At 34.1% G+C, this 18,460-nt stretch overlaps 1 protein-coding gene across 1 annotated transcript in view; it reads right to left on the reverse strand.

Annotated features, from left to right (window-relative positions):
* Positions 1-554: 554 nt before the first annotated feature.
* The window catches only part of LOC306667646 (sorting nexin-13-like), a gene marked incomplete at its 5' end in the record, with an annotated part of 38,773 nt that continues 20,867 nt past the window's right edge, over positions 555-18,460 (reverse strand). Inside the window, 6 exons of the mRNA XM_079150384.1 lie at positions 555-3,114; positions 5,532-5,644; positions 8,042-8,110; positions 8,351-8,496; positions 10,809-10,880; positions 12,267-12,428. Coding sequence (XP_079006510.1) covers positions 2,867-3,114; positions 5,532-5,644; positions 8,042-8,110; positions 8,351-8,496; positions 10,809-10,880; positions 12,267-12,428 — 810 coding nt within the window. The 3' untranslated portion in view covers positions 555-2,866. The remainder of the gene's footprint in view (positions 3,115-5,531; positions 5,645-8,041; positions 8,111-8,350; positions 8,497-10,808; positions 10,881-12,266; positions 12,429-18,460) is intronic.

The following is an 18,460-nucleotide window of genomic DNA, read 5'->3' on the forward strand; positions in this document are numbered from 1 at the left end:
AAAATTCATTTATTTTACAATTACTCAAATACACATGCATAAAATTAAAATATTGCACAAAATTAAAATTTTAGATTGTGAAATTTATATTGTTCTTAATTTTTTTAAAAAATTGGTACATTTTCTGGTAGCACTTAACTGTATGATTTTTTTTTTTTCCAAACACCTTAAAGCAGCACAAACTTAAAATGAGCAAACTGAAATATTCAGGAAAGTTTTTAATGTTTCTTTTTTTTAAAAAAATTAAGGCTAGCCAAGTGCATCCATTGGTCAATGGCACAATTATTTTCAGCAACTATTTGGAACACCCTAATTATAGGAAATGCTCATCTAAGTGCTATGTTTAAATCATACAATCAAATTTTTAGGTGAATAAACTATGATGGTTTTTAAGTAGTTTACATATTACCTGAAAAATCAGAAAACCCAAACAAAGAATGATTAATTTTGAAGGTTCATTGCCTAAAGGCACCACTGACTTAAAAACACATTCAAAAATCAAATATCAGAAGACATAACTGCCTCTTCATGTATATATCCATATATGCAATAAATGCATTCAATGTAACAACTTTATTAAACATAGTACACTGTACTTGACGTATGAGTTAAATATTTTACACACAGCTTGACCAAGTCATTTAAAAAGTATCTCTTATTTTACCATGACCACGGCTCTCTCTGATGTAAAACACAGATGTGCATAGAGAAGATGCATCACCGTTTATAGACTACCATTTGACATTTCTGCTTTTGAAATATAAACTCTTTTAAACAAAATTTACTTTAAAAACCCATTTACTCAAATAGTTTTTGGTATGATTGCAGTTAACTTGCAGGGCTCTGTTAGGAAAATTTGCTATCTTACATGACCTTTCTTTCCCTGGTTGACAGCCAGTGTTCCACACATTATATAGAAACTTTTTTCCCACATGTACATACTAGGCTCTTACATGAATTCTTCTGTATACACTTAATTTATTCATGTCAAAAATATACTTGAAATGGGTATGTATGAAAATCATTGCACTTATGGCCATGCTGATGCTTTCCACAGACAGGTTTCACATATCCCACTTTTAAAGCCTGGGGCACAGGGAGGGGTGGGGACAGGGAGACAGACTAAGTAGAAGAAATAATTCTTCCACCACAGCCACTGAGGATCTTTTCTCACTTGCAAGTTGCAATGTAAGGGATTTCATTAATGTAATTCTGAAGACATGCAACACATGCTGAACATGTGCACACTACAAGTACGCACAACAGCATCATTAATAAATATGATTATTATAAAGCTTTAAAGGAAGGATTTATCCCATTAATAGGCTTCACTTTATAAGTAGGATCTAAGTGAAAACAAGACACTAATATCTTGTTCCAATCTTAAAACTCCCAAATAACTGGGATACCAATGCTCTGTCCCTTTAGCTTAAGCACCCAGTCATTCTTTTAATACCAGGATCCTGGCTCAGTGGTCTAATAAGTAGCTTCAATATTTTAAGGTTTTAGTGTTAAAGATTTTTTGAACAAAAAAAAGCTGACACATCCGAACCTTTAGTCAATGAAGTATTTAAAATTATACAGAAATCCTGCACACAAAAGGATATGAAGACTTTAGAGATGGACAAAACAGAGTGAGGAAGCTAGGAAATGTAGAGGCTTCAAAACTGGAAAAAGTATTGTTTTGTTGGTATAAAATTATTTTAGGGACTTAAATGTATACACCAAGGGGTTTTGCCTACTAGCTTTATTTAGAATTTTACATTATGCGAAATATAAATAAAAGCATATTTTTAAAAATAGTACAGTTCTGTTTTCATTATTTATTTTCATTTATGTACACATAATAGAATTAGGAATTTGTATGTTTACATGTCTAATACACTCATTAATCTTCTGATTTGCTATTTTTGTAGTTACCTAAGGCATGTCTAGATCACAATTTAAAATTATCATATGGTAACTTTCAATAGAGTACTGTTTTCTTTTAATTTCCACATTTTAGAAGGACAGAATGTATTTGGCAGTTCGTCCAACAAATTATTCCCCTTCAGTATAATCAGTAATCTGTTAAAGATAAAACTGATAATTCTGAAACTTAAAATGAGAGCTACCACATGCTTCTTTTTGCACACAAAATGCCAAAAGAAAACTTAACAACTGAGAACCATAGAGCAAAACAGAGCCCTTAAAGCAAAAAAGAATTCATTAAAATTTTTTTATACCAATGAATAATAAATCCAACCAAATTCTATTTCTAGTTGGTTTCATTTCATACTGTTTTCTTTAATGTTACAAAACTGTAACTTGGGAATAAGGTTATTTCATTCTTTAAGGGCATTCTGTCACTTTTCCCATACTTGAAACAGATATTTCAAAGATCATTTACCTGGCAAGTCCATACTACATCAAAAATGATGACAAAGACCTACAAAATCATTATCCAAATCATACATTGCACAGTCTCCAACTATTAAAACAAATTAAGACAGTTTATCTGTGAACCATTGTTTGTGCTTTCCTTAGCTCTCATATATACATACACTCTGGCACTTTGTCATTGCTGGAGAATGCTGATTAGTTTGAAAAGGAAGAGACCAATGTCATTCTTGCATGAGATGAGGGCAGTATCCTCTCAATGTTGCAAATTATGCACCAAATCATGTAAGACACAGAAATCTCTCTTGGTAGTGGCTGGATTATAGAAGAGAATGAGAAGAACCAGAGTCTTATGGATGTATTAATATTCTACTTTGAGACACTAAAAGACTGGTGCAGACACAACAGTTTATGAGTTAAGCCCCAGAAGATCTGTCCATACCATTAGTCCTGGACAAAATGAACACCAGCTTCATAGATTGGAGTGTCACCTTTTTTGTAAAGAAGGCGCTTGAGTAGTTTGAAGTTTCTGTTTATATTTCTGCATCTGCTTTGACCGTGAATGCAGTTTGTTGAAAAGTTCACGAAATTTATACTGTGGAAATAAGGTTTCTAAAAAGCCTTCCAAGAAGACATAAACCATTCTCCTATTTAACTGGTTGTGCTGAAACATTTCAAAAACACGAAGAATGCCTTTCCGTGTTGTCTCAGCACCAATGATGTGCTTCAGTTCATCTAAATGAAGGGGGGGCGGAAACACAGAATTCATTATTTAAATAAGGCAAGTGAGACTTAAGTTATCTTAAATGAAGTATGTAAAGCACACAGCAGAGTAACTGATAAACAGCAGGCATCCAGTTAACACATTTCAGCTGTTTTATAACTGAGACTTAAAATTTATGCATGTCTGCATTCATGTACTTACTATCCACTTATACAGTAGATACTGGGAACATGACATGTAGAGAGTAAGGATGCAGACTCAAAGAGTACAAATTACAGCCACAATCCTATCCTGTAATGCCCATGTGATATCCTTTCTGTTCCCTCTTCTATTAAGTGGGGATTTCTGATAGTCGATATCCTCACAAGCTGTGATCTGTAAATTCTGAAACACTATATAAACATTGTTGCTATATCTAATGAACTATCAGAAATGCTGTAAGTTAACAAACTAATCCATGATTGTGAATGTTTCATTGGAACACAAGGAAAATAAACCCATAAATCCACAATTCAAAAAAAAAAAAAAAAAAAAAAAAAAAAAAACCAAACTGTAGCATAGTAAGAGTGCCACGAAAATATTAAAAAATATTTTAAAATTATTAAAAGTATAAAATGTTTATTGTGAGATAATAAGAACAAGTAGACTTTGCTACTTGGGCAAGATTCTGATATATAAAGAGATGAAGAATTAGCACTGGTGGAAAAAACATTAATGAACAAATGAATAGTAAATGTAAAAGTAACAATCATGTTTAAGAAACTGGGGTAGAAAAGTATGGCTGAATTTTAGGATTCCTATAAGAGAAAGTGGAAAAAAGAATGGAAAAGTAAAGATGGCATGAATATCAGGGCAAGAAAGTTTGTAGCTCACCCATGAAGTTACAGAGATTCTAGAGTAGAGGACCAACACATATGATTATTCTAGAATCATTCATAATCAGAGCCCGAATACCATCAATATTATTTTGTTCATTTAGAAAGGAACATCAAACTTCCAAAAGATCTGTACCTACCCAGGAGTATAATATAGTTTAAAGGAAATATACTGTAAGTTTACTAAAAAGCAGGCAACAGCTTATCTTTTCTACTTTCATTTACTTTGATCTTCACACCCATGTCATCTTCTCAGTGAAGCCTACCTTGGTCATCCTATCTACAATGCAACTCACCTAACATTACTCATTTCCTTTCCCTGAATTATTTTTCTTCTTAGTATTACCACTTTCATACTATGCTTAATTATTTGTTTTTGTGTGTCTTCCTAAGAGGATGTAAGCTTCAGGAGAGCAATGATATGTACAAACAACAATGTCAGCATGATACACTTCCAATAATTATTTACTAAGTAAGTGAATTAAGATTCCTTCCAGTTGCATAATTAAGTTTGTCTATAGCACAATCTGGTTATCATAAAAGTATGAAATATCTTGTATTGTTATATTGTGAGCACATACACACATGCAACAAGTCCTACAACTATGTACAATTATATGCACAAATACAAGATATGAAAAAATATTCTAAAAGTTACTGCTTATTTTTCTAAAATGTTATTCCTTTACAACACCAAATGCAATAGTATATATGCAAGAATTAACAGTTATGTGGCAAATTTCTAATTTAACTGACAGAAGAGACAACATTAAAAGCAATTTTAAATTATAAGAGAAAAAGTATAAGCACAGAAATTGAAAGTATTTATGAATATGTCTATAAATATGTCTCATCCATTCTCTACATCCATAATTATAATACAGAGAAAAGACATCTAGGTATTTTAAAGATATTCATAAAAAATAAGGGATAAAACCTCCTCCTAGCCATATAAAACCAGTTTTCATATTATACATATAGCCTCTCTTGTAAGAAGACAAATGGAACACATTTTTTCTAAGAGAGAAAAACATATCCAAAGCAAGTACCTCAAATTAGACCAACAAAATGTGCTATGTGTTCCTTTTGGGATTAAACTTTACATGACTGAAGATTAATAACGGACCAATGAGTTGTTTCTATGTAGAACAAAAATTCTTTCTGAAAAATCCCCATTTCATATTCTTTTATTAGGCCATTCATCTGTCACATATTTATTTAATGATTTAATTATCAAAATGTTTCAAGGCAGCAGAGAAAATCTGTTAAAAGCACGTTTTCAAATCACTCAAAGATGAATCAGTACTGTCACTTAGGAGTTAAGACATCTTGGGCAGGTTATTTGGCTTCTCTGAGCACTGTTTCCACAAATATACGGCTGTATAATAGTGTTTTGTTTTTACAGGACAGTTGATTATTTAAGAATATATGAGAAATACCTAGTGCAGTTTTATAGTAAGTCATTGAGACAGTGATTATTATAATAAAACAAAATAGCTACATTAGCATGATAAATTCCAAGAATTCAGAATTAAAATTATATGCTCACTCACCTGGCATAATTGCAAGTAATTTGGTTTTTCCTGCAATTCTTGTTCTCATTCGAATAGCTTTATCTCTGCATGGAACAGATTCTGCTAAAATGCCATTTGGCCAAAATGCATCTCTGTTTAAGATTTAAAAAACTTTGTAAATATCTTCATTACCTAATGACATAAGGTGATAAAATCATTTCAAATTTCTATAGAAAATACAAATGTAACTGGAAATAGAAAACATTTCTGAAAATTTATATAGTTATAATGATATTCAATAAACACCAACTAAGTGCAAGATTTAATTTTAGGTGTAAAAGGATATACAAAAAAAAAAGCAGACACTTTCTGCCCTCTGGTAGCCCAGAAACACTAACAAAGACAACAAAACGAATATACAAACATATCCAGATTTAAACTCAAAAGCAAGCACCTCTGGTGGGAATGCAAACTGGTGCAACCACTATGGAAAGCAGTATGGAGATTCCTTAGAAAACTTGTAATGGTGCCACGATTTGACCCAGTTATCCCACTACTAGGTTTACACCCAAAGAACTTAAAATCAGCATAAAACAGTGATGTAGCCACATCAATGTTTACAGTAACTCAATGCACAATAGCTATATTATGGTACCAACTTAGGTGCCCTTCAACAGAAGAATGGATAAATAGATTGTGGTATATATACACACTGGAATATTACTCAGCCTTAAAGAAGAATAAAATTATGGCATTGGCCAGTAGTGGATGGAAATGGAGAATATTATTCTAAGCAAAATAAGCTAATCCCAAAGAACCAAAGGATGAATATTTTCTGTGATATTTAGATGCTAATTCACAATAAGGGTGAGGGGGCAGAGGTACTTTGGATTAGACAGAGGGGAGTGAAGGTAGGGAGGTATATGGTATGGGAGTAGAAAGGATACTAGAATGAATTGAACATTATTACCCTATGTGCATATATGATTACACAACCTGTGAAACTCTACATTATGTACAACCAGAAGAATGAGAAGTTATACTCCATCTATGTATAAGGTGTCAAAATGCATCATACTGTCATGTATAACTAATTAGAACAAATACAAATAAATTAAAAAAAAAAAAAGTGAGCACCTGCTGACTGAACAATTCATCCCCAAGCCTATGAGATCTTGAATTTGGATACCTTGGAGTTTAGCAGCTATTCTCCCTCAGCTTGGCCATTACATTTTCCTTACAACTAATTCAACATAAAACGAAATTCTGTGCCCCCAACTTATACCCGGATTGAGTACAGTAGTTCTATCACACATACAATAACCCATTCACCTTGACTTTCCCATTATACTTGATTCCTGTTTCTTAATGTTTGGTCTAAAGGCAGGAAATGAGTGGTATCTACGGTTCTATGTGGAATTGATCTGAGAGAGAGACTCCCCAGAACAATCATTATATTAGAAATACCTGGGAGTTTTAAAAAGTCTTAAATGTCCAGGCCTTCCACCTGATTAACTAAGACAGCCAGCCCTGCAAGGATCAGTACTTGTTAAAGCTCTCTGGGTGATTCCAACATACAGCCGAGTCTAGAAATCACTGCTAAGGAGGAACATCATTTGCTTACTCTGAAATAAAATGAACATGCCAGGGCACGTATTCCAATTTCTGGAAACAGTATGGTACAGAGGGCAGAAACTTGGCAGAAAAGACAGATTTCTTATTTTTCTATCATAAGTGCCTTTGGGGAAACTACTTCTCTTAATCTTCAATTTTCTTATCATAAAGTAGAGACAAAAAATTTCTACCTTGTAAAATAGAATAAAATTATAAAGTATAAAGTACTGGGCACAGAGCCAAGCACACAGTTAGTGTTCAGTATTGATAGTTCCCTTCCTACTTCCTTTCCTTACCTTCAAAGTACATGATGCCATGAATTTGTATGCACTGCTTATCTTCACTTTTACAAAACAGGCTTATTTTTCTACTATGTGTGCTTGCCTTCTGGTACAATATCTTATCTCTCACTCCTCAGTACTTGGCAGAGTGCTAGGCAAGAGGAGGGTCTCAATATATTTTTGTGGTATGAACACAGAAATTACTATGTTGAAGTTGCTTAAATGTATTATTTTCAAAGGCTCAAATATTTAATTATAAATTAGACGATGGCTAGAGAGAGATATACTTTCCTAGAAAGTTTCACCTAAAATTAAGGTTAGTAAACTACAACTGAAAAAAACTAATCTCTAAAACTACTATTTCATTATATCATAATTTATATACTAATTTTAATTATCTTAAAACCACAGTACTATGATAAAATGTAGCTAATCATCTCATTTTTTTCTTTATACTCTTTCTATTCTTTTAATAAAACAAAGATAAATAGGTTCATGAGACAAATGTTTATTATAATGCTTACAATTCTTTCTGCTCACCAATGATGACTAAAACCACGTATGGCCCAGAAAGAAATAAAAGCAGTGAAAATTAGTGATAACAATGCTAAACTCTGTACTACCTGAAAGAAGTGACTGTGTCTTAAGATATACCTGAAACGTTTCACAGAGTCAGCTACTTGTTCAGGTGAGGTCATCCAATCAACATGGTCAACTATTTTTCTGAAAGTAAATAAATTTAAATGAGTAGACTTAAAATTTTAGAAGATAAATAAAATAAACACAATTTTTATAAAGCATACAGACTAATCTGGGTATAAATTATCTCTGAGAGCAATACACCGCTTTAATACCCAGAGAAGGTAATTCCACCAGGAATTTGGAACAATCTATTTCCAGAAGTAAAAGTTTAAAAGATAAATAATGAATAAGATCAAGTGCCAAAGGTATGGAGGGATGTACCTGTTTATAGTATCACCATATGTAGCTCTAATAAGCTGTTGAAGTAGGTTTTTGATATTTCTTCGCAACCACTGATTTCTCTCTTTTAAGTCAAATACTTCATCCATAAGAAGCAGCATTACCCTAAGTGGAATATTGTCATCCACCTGACAAAATATACAAAGAAATAAGAATAAAAGTATCAGAGTTAGCTATCTTCTATGAATGATTATTTTTGCTGCTTTTACAAAAAAACTGGTACTATTTCAATAAATCAGAGAACAAGTTACAAGACAGCCTTCAAAATTTGATATTTCATTCTAATTTAGAATGAAAATATATATTTTAGTAGCCATTTTTTCCAGAATAGAGAATTTTACAATAATGAGCAAATACCAAGGTTGTAGTTAAAAAAAAAAAAAAAGAAAACAAAACTTCTTAAAGTGGTTCATGATGACACAACAAAAGATGATTTAACTCTTCTAACTTTTATAGAGGCTGTACTAGTTTTATAAAGCAACTGCAACTCTTTGCTTAGTTTATTATGATTTTTTTCATAAGAATGAAATATTCTCAATATCTCTGTATTTAACAGAATAAAACAATACAGAATAAAGTGTTCAGTTGTGAATATTTATATGTTTCTGTGGGAAAAGAAGCTGAAATTCAATCCAGCATACATCCAAATTAACATTACAAAGCCACATTTCACTAATCTACTAGAATTTTCTTTTATCTTTTAACAACTAAAAATTAGTATACTTTCATTATGAGAATTCAATGACATTAAAAATAAAGTGGAATGCTTTCATGTGCGAAATTGTGCAGGAAGTAAAAAACAGGTAAAGATTTAGGATTACACAAAATTGTCAGTTCACTGAGATACTCCTCCCAATTATTTTTCTCATCAACGTTGTAATTTAAATATAGAAAAAAGCATGAGTTACACATTTCTCATTATCATGTTGTAAACATTTTCTTAGTGCACTTTCTATTCTACAAATATATTTACATTATATTATATACATTTATATTATAATTGTAAAATTGCTTAAACAAACCAGAAGGGAGAGGGAGATTCATTCCATTATCAAGGTAGAATAAATACTGCTCCATTCTCTAATAAAGCACATTTACATAAGCGTGGTGTCATACAACAGTTCTAATAAGTAGTTAAACTGTAAACACCACAAACAAAAAGATATGATGTCATGGATATTATACAAGCAAAACTCATAATAAAATATTATAATCTTGAAAAAGGCAAATATCTTAAGACAGTTTATTATAAATAAATTCAATCAGAAACTTAAAGGAGATTATAAAACTTCAAAATAATTCTGCCTAATAAAACAGAATACAGAGCCCAAAAACAAATTTAAATATATATGATAATCTGAATTATGATAAGAGAGAAACACAAAATAGGGAAGAACAGGCCCTTTCAGTAAATGGTGTTTGGGTCAACAGGACCCCTACCTCATTCCATAAATATAATTAATCCCATATGAACTGCAAGTATAAATGATAGCACAATAAAACAAAAAGTATTTTTAAAGAAAGTCACAGGACATTTCATGACCTTGCAGTAGGCACAGAGCACAGATTATACAAAGCATTTGTAATAAAAAGAAAAAGACAGCTATGCCAATAGAGACATGGGGAAAAGATCTAAACATACATGAGTGCACCAAGTAGTCAATAAACGTGAAAAATGGTTCAACATTTCAGTCATCGGAGAAATGAAATACATCATAAATACAACAACCAGAATGGCTAAAATTAAACAAAAAATATTGGCCAGGATGTAGAGCATTAAAACTTTCATGTATTGCTGGCAACATTGTAAGTGGTATAGTCTAAAAAAAGTACTAACATTAATATTTGTGCTTACCCTTTAATCCAGAAATTTCATCACTAGGTATAGCCGTAACAGAAACAAGTGCTTTTTTTTTTTTTTTTTTTATTCCTAAAACATGTACTGGAATGTTCATAAGAGTTCTATACATAATGAATAAATTGTATTCAATTTACAAAAAGGAATATTACAAAGCCACAAGAACAAAGCAACTACACTCATAGAAAACAACATGGAAGAATGTCATAATGTTAAGCAAAGAAAGCACATTTACATAGGCTGGTACAGGTACTCCAGACTTAAAGGAGTACCTACTTTACAGTTTTTCTTATATACAGTACAAAGGCAGGGTAAAAGTTAGAGTTGAGATTATCTCCAGTGAGGAAAGAGTCATGACAAGAAGAGAACATAAAGGGCTTTCTAGACTACTGGTAATTTTCTGTTATTTTGATTAGAGTGAAGATTACATGAGCATGTACAGTTTTTAAAAAATTTACCAAGCTTAACACAATATGTGTATATGAATGATACATAAATATTTATTAAAAAGATAAGAAGATCTGCCAAGTATGCTTTGAATTACAACTATTATACTTATTACCAAGAACAAAATTAACTCACATTATCATCAAGTTGAGCTGAGACTCGACAATGTTCAGGATCTGCATCAGTCTTTGTAATTAAAGGAGGCACCTAATATTTAAAAAAAAAAAAAAGAAAAAAGAAAAAAATTAACACAACAAGGCAGGTATTTAAAGAATACAACATAATAACAAACCAAAAAAAAAATATCAGCATTGATTTGATTTTTGGTGCCGTATACAAGCAAAGTTTAAAAATCTGGAATGGGAAACCTATATAGAAAAGTGTTCTTTTAATTACCCAAAAGTTTTTTTCTTTAATAAATGAATTGATATTTGAATTTGGAAGGAGAGTTTACTTGGTCAAACATCCATACTTTGTAGAAGAATTTAAAACTATGAAAGGTTAAATGAACTGAGAACTAAACAGTTAAAAGCATAGCCAGAGAACAGAATTCCAATCTTCTTATACCACAAAAAGCTCTTGATAGTATGTTAACAGGTTTAAGGAATTAACTAGTTGTTAGATAAGTTAAAGGGACAGAAAAAAGAAAGCAATGTTAGCTGAAAATCATTTGTCAGCCACAGGAAGGAACATCACCATCACCCATTTTAACTGATAAAAGACCAAAAAATCGGAAAAGTTCAATGACTTTAGCACAAAGTCACAAACAGCTGACAGTAGAAATGATACTGTCACTTGTTTCAGTGTTAGTATATTTCCCCTCATTAGAAATAAAAATAAAGCACCAGAGAAAGCATAAGAACTGATAGAAAACTATGATTTATCCACACTATTTTAGGAATTGCCTTTTACATCAAGGAATATCTGTTTATATATATTTGCCCTTCATTCAAACCTGACTCAATAAGTAGAAAATTCTAATAGCTTTCTGTTTAACAGTTTTGACTACAATCTTAAAGAATATATCAAAATTATTTTAAAAATGTAAATTAGAAATGCAACAAACTACTTGCTCCAATAGCTTTATCTGCTAATGTGATGAAAAAGCTTCCTCGGAAACTTCTGAGCCACTAGGAGGAACATACACAGTACTGCACAGACCCAGAGACTGACAGTGGTGAAAGACTTTTTCTTCCTTATATCTGGTGGTCTCTCCCTCATATGAGTCAGGAGAAACTAGATTGTGAGTTTCCTGAGAGACTAGTATAACTTATCTGTGAATAACATTTACTCATTTGCTACAGAATTTATAGTGTTACAGACTTAAAAATGGCATAAGGAAATAAAATAGTAAAAAAGTATAACTTTTGTTTTAAATGGATTTTAGAAGACTATGATAGCAAAGACTGACGAGTGACTGGATTTTCAGCATCCATTTCTGATAAAAACTTATGCTCCTGCTTTTCATTTATGAGGTTATACATCTGAAGTACTTTCAAAGAAAATAAGGAAAATCTAAAGCAAGGAGTTCAATACATCGTAGTTGACTTAAATTTTAGTTTGTTTTAGACATTACTGAGAGTATCTTCTTACCTTGAAAAATGACTGCTTTATGTCTTGACCTAATCTTTCTGACATTTTGCCCATGTTGTCTGACATTTTAGTCATTCCTTCTGCCAAACTATCAGGAAGGGATTTAACTGCATTTGAAACATTCCTCATAGAATTTCGAAGTGGATTTACAAAAGTGTCCATCTAAAGAGAAAAAGGTATTGTACTATGATTTCACTGTATCAGATATATTGTTCAGCCCAGAAGTTCAGGAAAATGCATATTGCAATACATTAAATATACAACCATTTTCAGTCTGTACTATGTATCATTGCATCTTAAAAACAAAGACACATTGTCTTCTGTGTCTTAAAAAATGTATTTTCACACTCACACATATGATTTAAAAATTTGACTAATGAGTTTAGAAAATGAATAAAAGCTTTCACTGTCTTATTAATGAAATTCTGAATAAAGCAGTTTTCCAAAACAAACTGAGGCAACTGGAATTAGCCATTATGTACTTTAATCACAATACAAATCAATCAGATATTTAACGCAGACACTGAAAAGAAAACAAGCAGATAAAATCAACAACTAGAAAGGATAAAACTATTTAGATTTCTTTTTAAAAATTATTTTTAGGATACATTATATGTTCAATTAGAATTTATCAAGAAAATCTGAAGCCCATTATATAGAACACAAAAAGAAGTTACAAATCAGAAAGGTAAATCATATTTTAGTATGACAGAATATAAAAATTATATATAGAAGAAAATATGTACAGAGATATAAAAAGGAATAAAACTCTCCAGAAGACAGAAGCAGCGCGGCCAGCTCCGGCCCGCCCCGCTGCCAGCTCCAGCCCGCCCCGCTGCCGGCTCCGGCCCGCCCGCAGATTGCTTCAGTGACCAGCACAGGGCACCAGGGACTCCCCCAAGCAGCCCAGCCCCCTCCGGCGGGAAGCGCCTCTCTAGGCTAGCTTCCCGGGGCAGACCGCCCAGTGAGAGCCTCTCGACGCAGAGCCAGCCACAAGTCCCCAAGCCAGGGGAGATATTCCACACGTAAGCCGATTCTGGGACCAGGGATGGGCAGCCAGAGACCTCTCCAGGCAGCATTGCACCCCTCCAGCTGCAGGCTTTTGCCACGGGGCAATCCAAGATGGCGGACTAGAGGGTGACTGCATCTCCAGTCGCCCCAGAACTCAGGATTCAAGAAGGGGAGGCATTGAGAGACTCGGACTAAGATAGAACCACGGGGTGAGTCTCTCCCAGGTAGCAAAGCTCACCTGGGTGGCAGGCCCGGATTCGAGTGGCTTAGTAGAGTGGGACAGGGCAGATAGCATCTCCCCCAGGCAGCTCGGTGCAGTCTGGCGGTGGGCTCCGCCCACAGGGACAGATCCTCCAGCCTCTCGGAACAGGCCCCCCAGTGAGAGCCCTTCTGCACAGAAGCAGCGTGGCCAGCTCGGGCCGCCCCACTGCCAGCTCCAGCCCGCCGGCAGATTGCTTCAGTGACCAGCACAGGGCGCCAGGGACTCCCCCAAGCAGCCCAGCCCCCTCCGGCAGGAAGCGCCTCTCTAGGCTAGCTTCTCGGGGCAAATCACCCAGTGAGAGCCTGTCTACACAGAGCCAGCCACAAGTCCCCAAGCCAGTGGAGACCTCCAACCTACAACCAGCCTCTGGAACCAGGGCTGTGCAACAAGAGACCTCTCCAGGTCTCTCTCCCTGGAACCGGTAGCAGGCTAGGGGCAGCATTCTTTGGAAGCACTGCCTTATCAAATTAATCCAAGACTTCTGGCTACTGAAGACTGGTAGGTGATACACTGGAAATCTACAGGGTCACTATAAGCCAAAAGAGGAAATCTACAATATCACAGAGTCCCATTGACATCTGACCAATATGAGAAAACAAGGGAAGAAAATGTCCCAAACAAACCTAGATACTATATCAATAATACCCAATGACGGCACAGCAGAAGAAATGTCCGAAAGGGAGTTCAGAATGTACATAATTAAAACAATCAGGGAAGCAAATGAGGAGATGAAAGAACAAATGAAGGCATTAAATGAACGCACTAATCAACAGTTAAAAGAGCAAATAACAGAAGCAAAAGAGCATTTCAATAAAGAGTTAGAGATACTGAAAAAAAAAAACGAAAATCCTTGAAATGAAGGAAACAATAAACCAACTTAAAAACGCCATAGAAAGCATAAACAATAGGATAGATCACCTGGAAGACAGAACTTCAGATACTGAAGACAAAATATTTAATCTTGAAAACAAGGTTGACCAAACAGAGAAGATGGTAAGAAATCATGAACAGAATCTACAAGAATTATGGGATATCATGAAGAGGCCAAATTTAAGAATAATTGAAATTGAGGAAGGCTTAGAGAAACAAACCAAAGGAATGAACAATCTATTCAATGAAATAATATCAGAAAAATTCCCAAATCTCAAGAATGAAATGGAAAACCAAGTACAAGAGTCTTATAGGACTCCAAATATGCAAAATTACAACAGACCTACACCAAGGCACATTATTATGAAAATACCTAACATTCAAAATAAAGACAGAATTTTAAAGGCCGCGAGAGAAAAGAATCAGATTACATTCAGGAGAAAACCAGTAAGAATATCAGCAGATTTTTCAGTCCAGACCCTAAAAGCTAGAAGGGCCTGGAACAACATTTACCAAGCCCTGAAAGAAATGGACGCCAACCAAGAATTTTATACCCAGCAAAACTTACTTTCAGATTTGACGATGAGATAAAATCCTTCCACGATAAAGAAAAGCTAAAGGAATTTACTAAAAGAAAGCCGGCATTACAGAACATTCTCAGCAAAATATTCCATGAGGAAGAGATGAAAAACAACGATGTAAATCAGCAATGGGAGGAACTAGCCTAAAGGAATAGCCAAATAAACGAGAAACCAAATCATGTCAAAAAACAAAAATGAGTCCAATGAATAGGAATACAAATCATATCACAATAATAACTGTGAATGTTAATGGCCTGAACTCATCAATCAAAAGACATAGACTGGCAGATTGGATTAAAAAGAAAAATCCAACAATATGCTGCCTGCAAGAGACTCATCTCATAGAAAGAGATACCCATAGACTAAAGGTGAAAGGATGGGAAAAAACATACCATGCACACGGACACAGCAAAAAAGCTGGAGTATCCATCCTCATTTCAGATAATGTGAACTTTAAGCCAAAACTAGTCAGAAGGGATAAAGAAGGACATTACATACTGCTTAAGGGAAGCATAAATCAGCAAGACATAACAATCATAAATATCTATGCCCCGAACATTGGCTCATCCATGTACGTCAAAAAAATCCTTCTCAAATCCAGAAATCAAATAGACCACAACACAATAATACTAGGCGATTTTAACACACCTCTCTCACCGCTGGATAGATTGTCCAAACAAAAATTGAATAAAGAAACCATAGATCTCAATAACACAATCAATAATTTAGACTTAACCGACTTATATAGAATATACCATCCAACAAAGAACGAATACACTTTCTTCTCAGCAGCACATGGATCCTTCTCTAAAATAGACCATGTTTTATGCCACAAAGCTACTGTTAGCAAATACAAGAAGATAGAGATACTACCTTGTACTCTATCAGATCATAATGGACTGAAATTAGAAATAAATGACAGAATAAAAAACAGAAACTTCTCCAATACTTGGAGATTAAATAATACACTATTATACGATGAATGGATAACAGAAGACATCAGGAGGGAAATTTAAAAATTCTTAGAAGTAAATGAGAACAAAGACACATCATATCAAAATCTCTGGGACACTATGAAAGCAGTACTGAGAGGAAGATTTATTTCATGGGGCACATTCAACAAAAGAAGTAGAAATCAACAAATAAACGACTTAACACTACAGCTCAAAGCCCTAGAAAAAGAAGAGCAGACCAACACCAAAAGTAGCAGAAGATAGGAAATAGTTAAAATCAGAGCTGAAATCAACGAAATTGAAACAAAAGAAACAATCGGAAAAATTAACAAAATAAATAGTTGGTTCTTTGAAAAAATAAACAAAATTGATAAACCCTTAGCCATGCTAACAAAAAGGGAGAAAACTCAAATTACTAAAATTCGGAATGAACAAGGAAATATCACAACAGACATGAGTGAAATACAAAACATAATTAGAAGCTATTTTGAAAATCTATACTCCAACAAAACAGAAAACCTCGAAGACATCAACAAGTTTTTAGAGACATATGAATTGCCTAAACTGAACGATGAAGATATACACAACTTAAATAAATCAATTTCAAGCAATGAAATAGAAGAGGTCATCAAAAGCCTACCAACAAAGAAAAGTCCGGGACCAGATGGGTTCTCAGCCGAGTTCTACAAAACCTTTAAAGAAGAGCTCATTCCAATACTTCTCAGAGTATTCCATAAAATAGAAGAGGAGGGAACCCTCCCAAACTCATTCTATGAAGCCAATATCACACTGATACCTAAACCAGACAGAGATACATTGAGGAAAGAAAATTTCAGACCAATATCCTTAATGAACATCGACGCAAAAATTCTCAACAAATTTTAGCAAAATCGCATACAAAAATATATTAAAAAGATAGTGCATCACGATCAAGTGGGTTTTATCCCAGGGATGCAAGGTTGGTTCAACATCCGGAAATCAATAAATGTCATTCACCATATCAACAGACTAAAAGTTAAGAATCACATGATTATTTCAATAGATGCAGAAAAAGCACTCGATAAAATACAGCATCCCTTCATGCTCAAAACACTAGAAAAAATTGGGGTAGTGGGATCATTCCTTAACATTGTGAAGGCCATCTATGCTAAGCCCATGGCCAATATCATTCTAAATGGTGAAAAACTGAAAGCATTCCCCCTAAAAACTGGAACAAGGCAGGGATGCCCTCTTTCACCACTTCTATTCAACATTGTCTCGTCCTTGAAACTCTAGCCAGAGCAATTAGACAAACCAAAGAAATTAAAGGGATACGAATTGGAAAAGAGGAACTCAAACTATCCCTGTTCGCTGATGACATGATTATATATTTAGAGGAACCTGGAAATTCCACCCGAAAACTCTTAGAACTCATAAGTGAATTCAGTAAAGTAGCAGGTTACAAGATCAATGTTCATAAATCCAATGCATTTTTATACATAAGTGATGAATCTTCAGAAAGAGAAATTAGGAAAAACTACCCCATTCACAATAGCACCGAAAAAAATAAAATACTTGGGAATCAATCTCACAAAAGAGGTGAAAGAACTCTACAATGAGAACTACAGAACACTAAGAAAGAAATTAAAGAAAACCTTAGAAGATGGAAAGATCTCCCATGTTCATGGATAGGAAGAATTAATATTGTCAAAATGGCCATACTACCAAAAGTGCTAAACAGATTCAATGCAATTCCAATTAAAATCCCAATGATGTACCTTACAGAAATAGAGCAAGCAATTATGAAATTCATCTGGAAGAATAAGAAACCCAGAATAGCTAAAGCAATCCTCAGTAGAAAGAGCAAAGCAGGTGGTATCGCAATACCAGATCTTCAACTCTATTACAAAGCAATAGTAACAAAAACGGCATGGTATTGGTACCAAAATAGACAGGTAGATCAATGGTACAGAATAGAGGACACGGACACAAACCCAAATAAATACAATTTTCTCATACTAGACAAAGGGGCTAAAAATATGCAATGGAGAAAAGATAGCCTCTTCAACAAATGGTGCTGGGAAAACCGGAAAACCATATGCAACAGAATGAAATTAAACCCTTATCTCTCACCCTGCACAAAACTCAACTCACAATGGATCAAGGAACTCGGAATCAGAGCAGAGACCCTGCATCTTATAGAAGAAAAAGTAGGCCCAAACCTTCAACTTGTTGGCTTAGGAGCAGACTTCCTTAACAGGACTCCCATAGCCCAAGAAATAAAAGCAAGAATCAACAACTGGGATAGATTCAAACTAAAAAGCTTTCTCTCAGCAAAGGAAACAATCAGTAATGTGAAGAGAGAGCCTACAGAGTGGGAGAATATCTTTGCCAATCATACTTCAGATAGAGCGCTAATATCCCGAATCTATAAAGAACTCAAAAAACTCTACACCAAGAATACAAATAATCCAATCAACAAATGGGCTAAGGAAATGAACAGACACTTCACAGAAGAAGATGTACAAGCAATCAACA

Source organism: Sciurus vulgaris, assembly GCF_902686455.1.
Source record: "Sciurus vulgaris genome assembly, chromosome: 8".
NCBI classification, from domain to species: domain Eukaryota; kingdom Metazoa; phylum Chordata; class Mammalia; order Rodentia; family Sciuridae; genus Sciurus; species Sciurus vulgaris.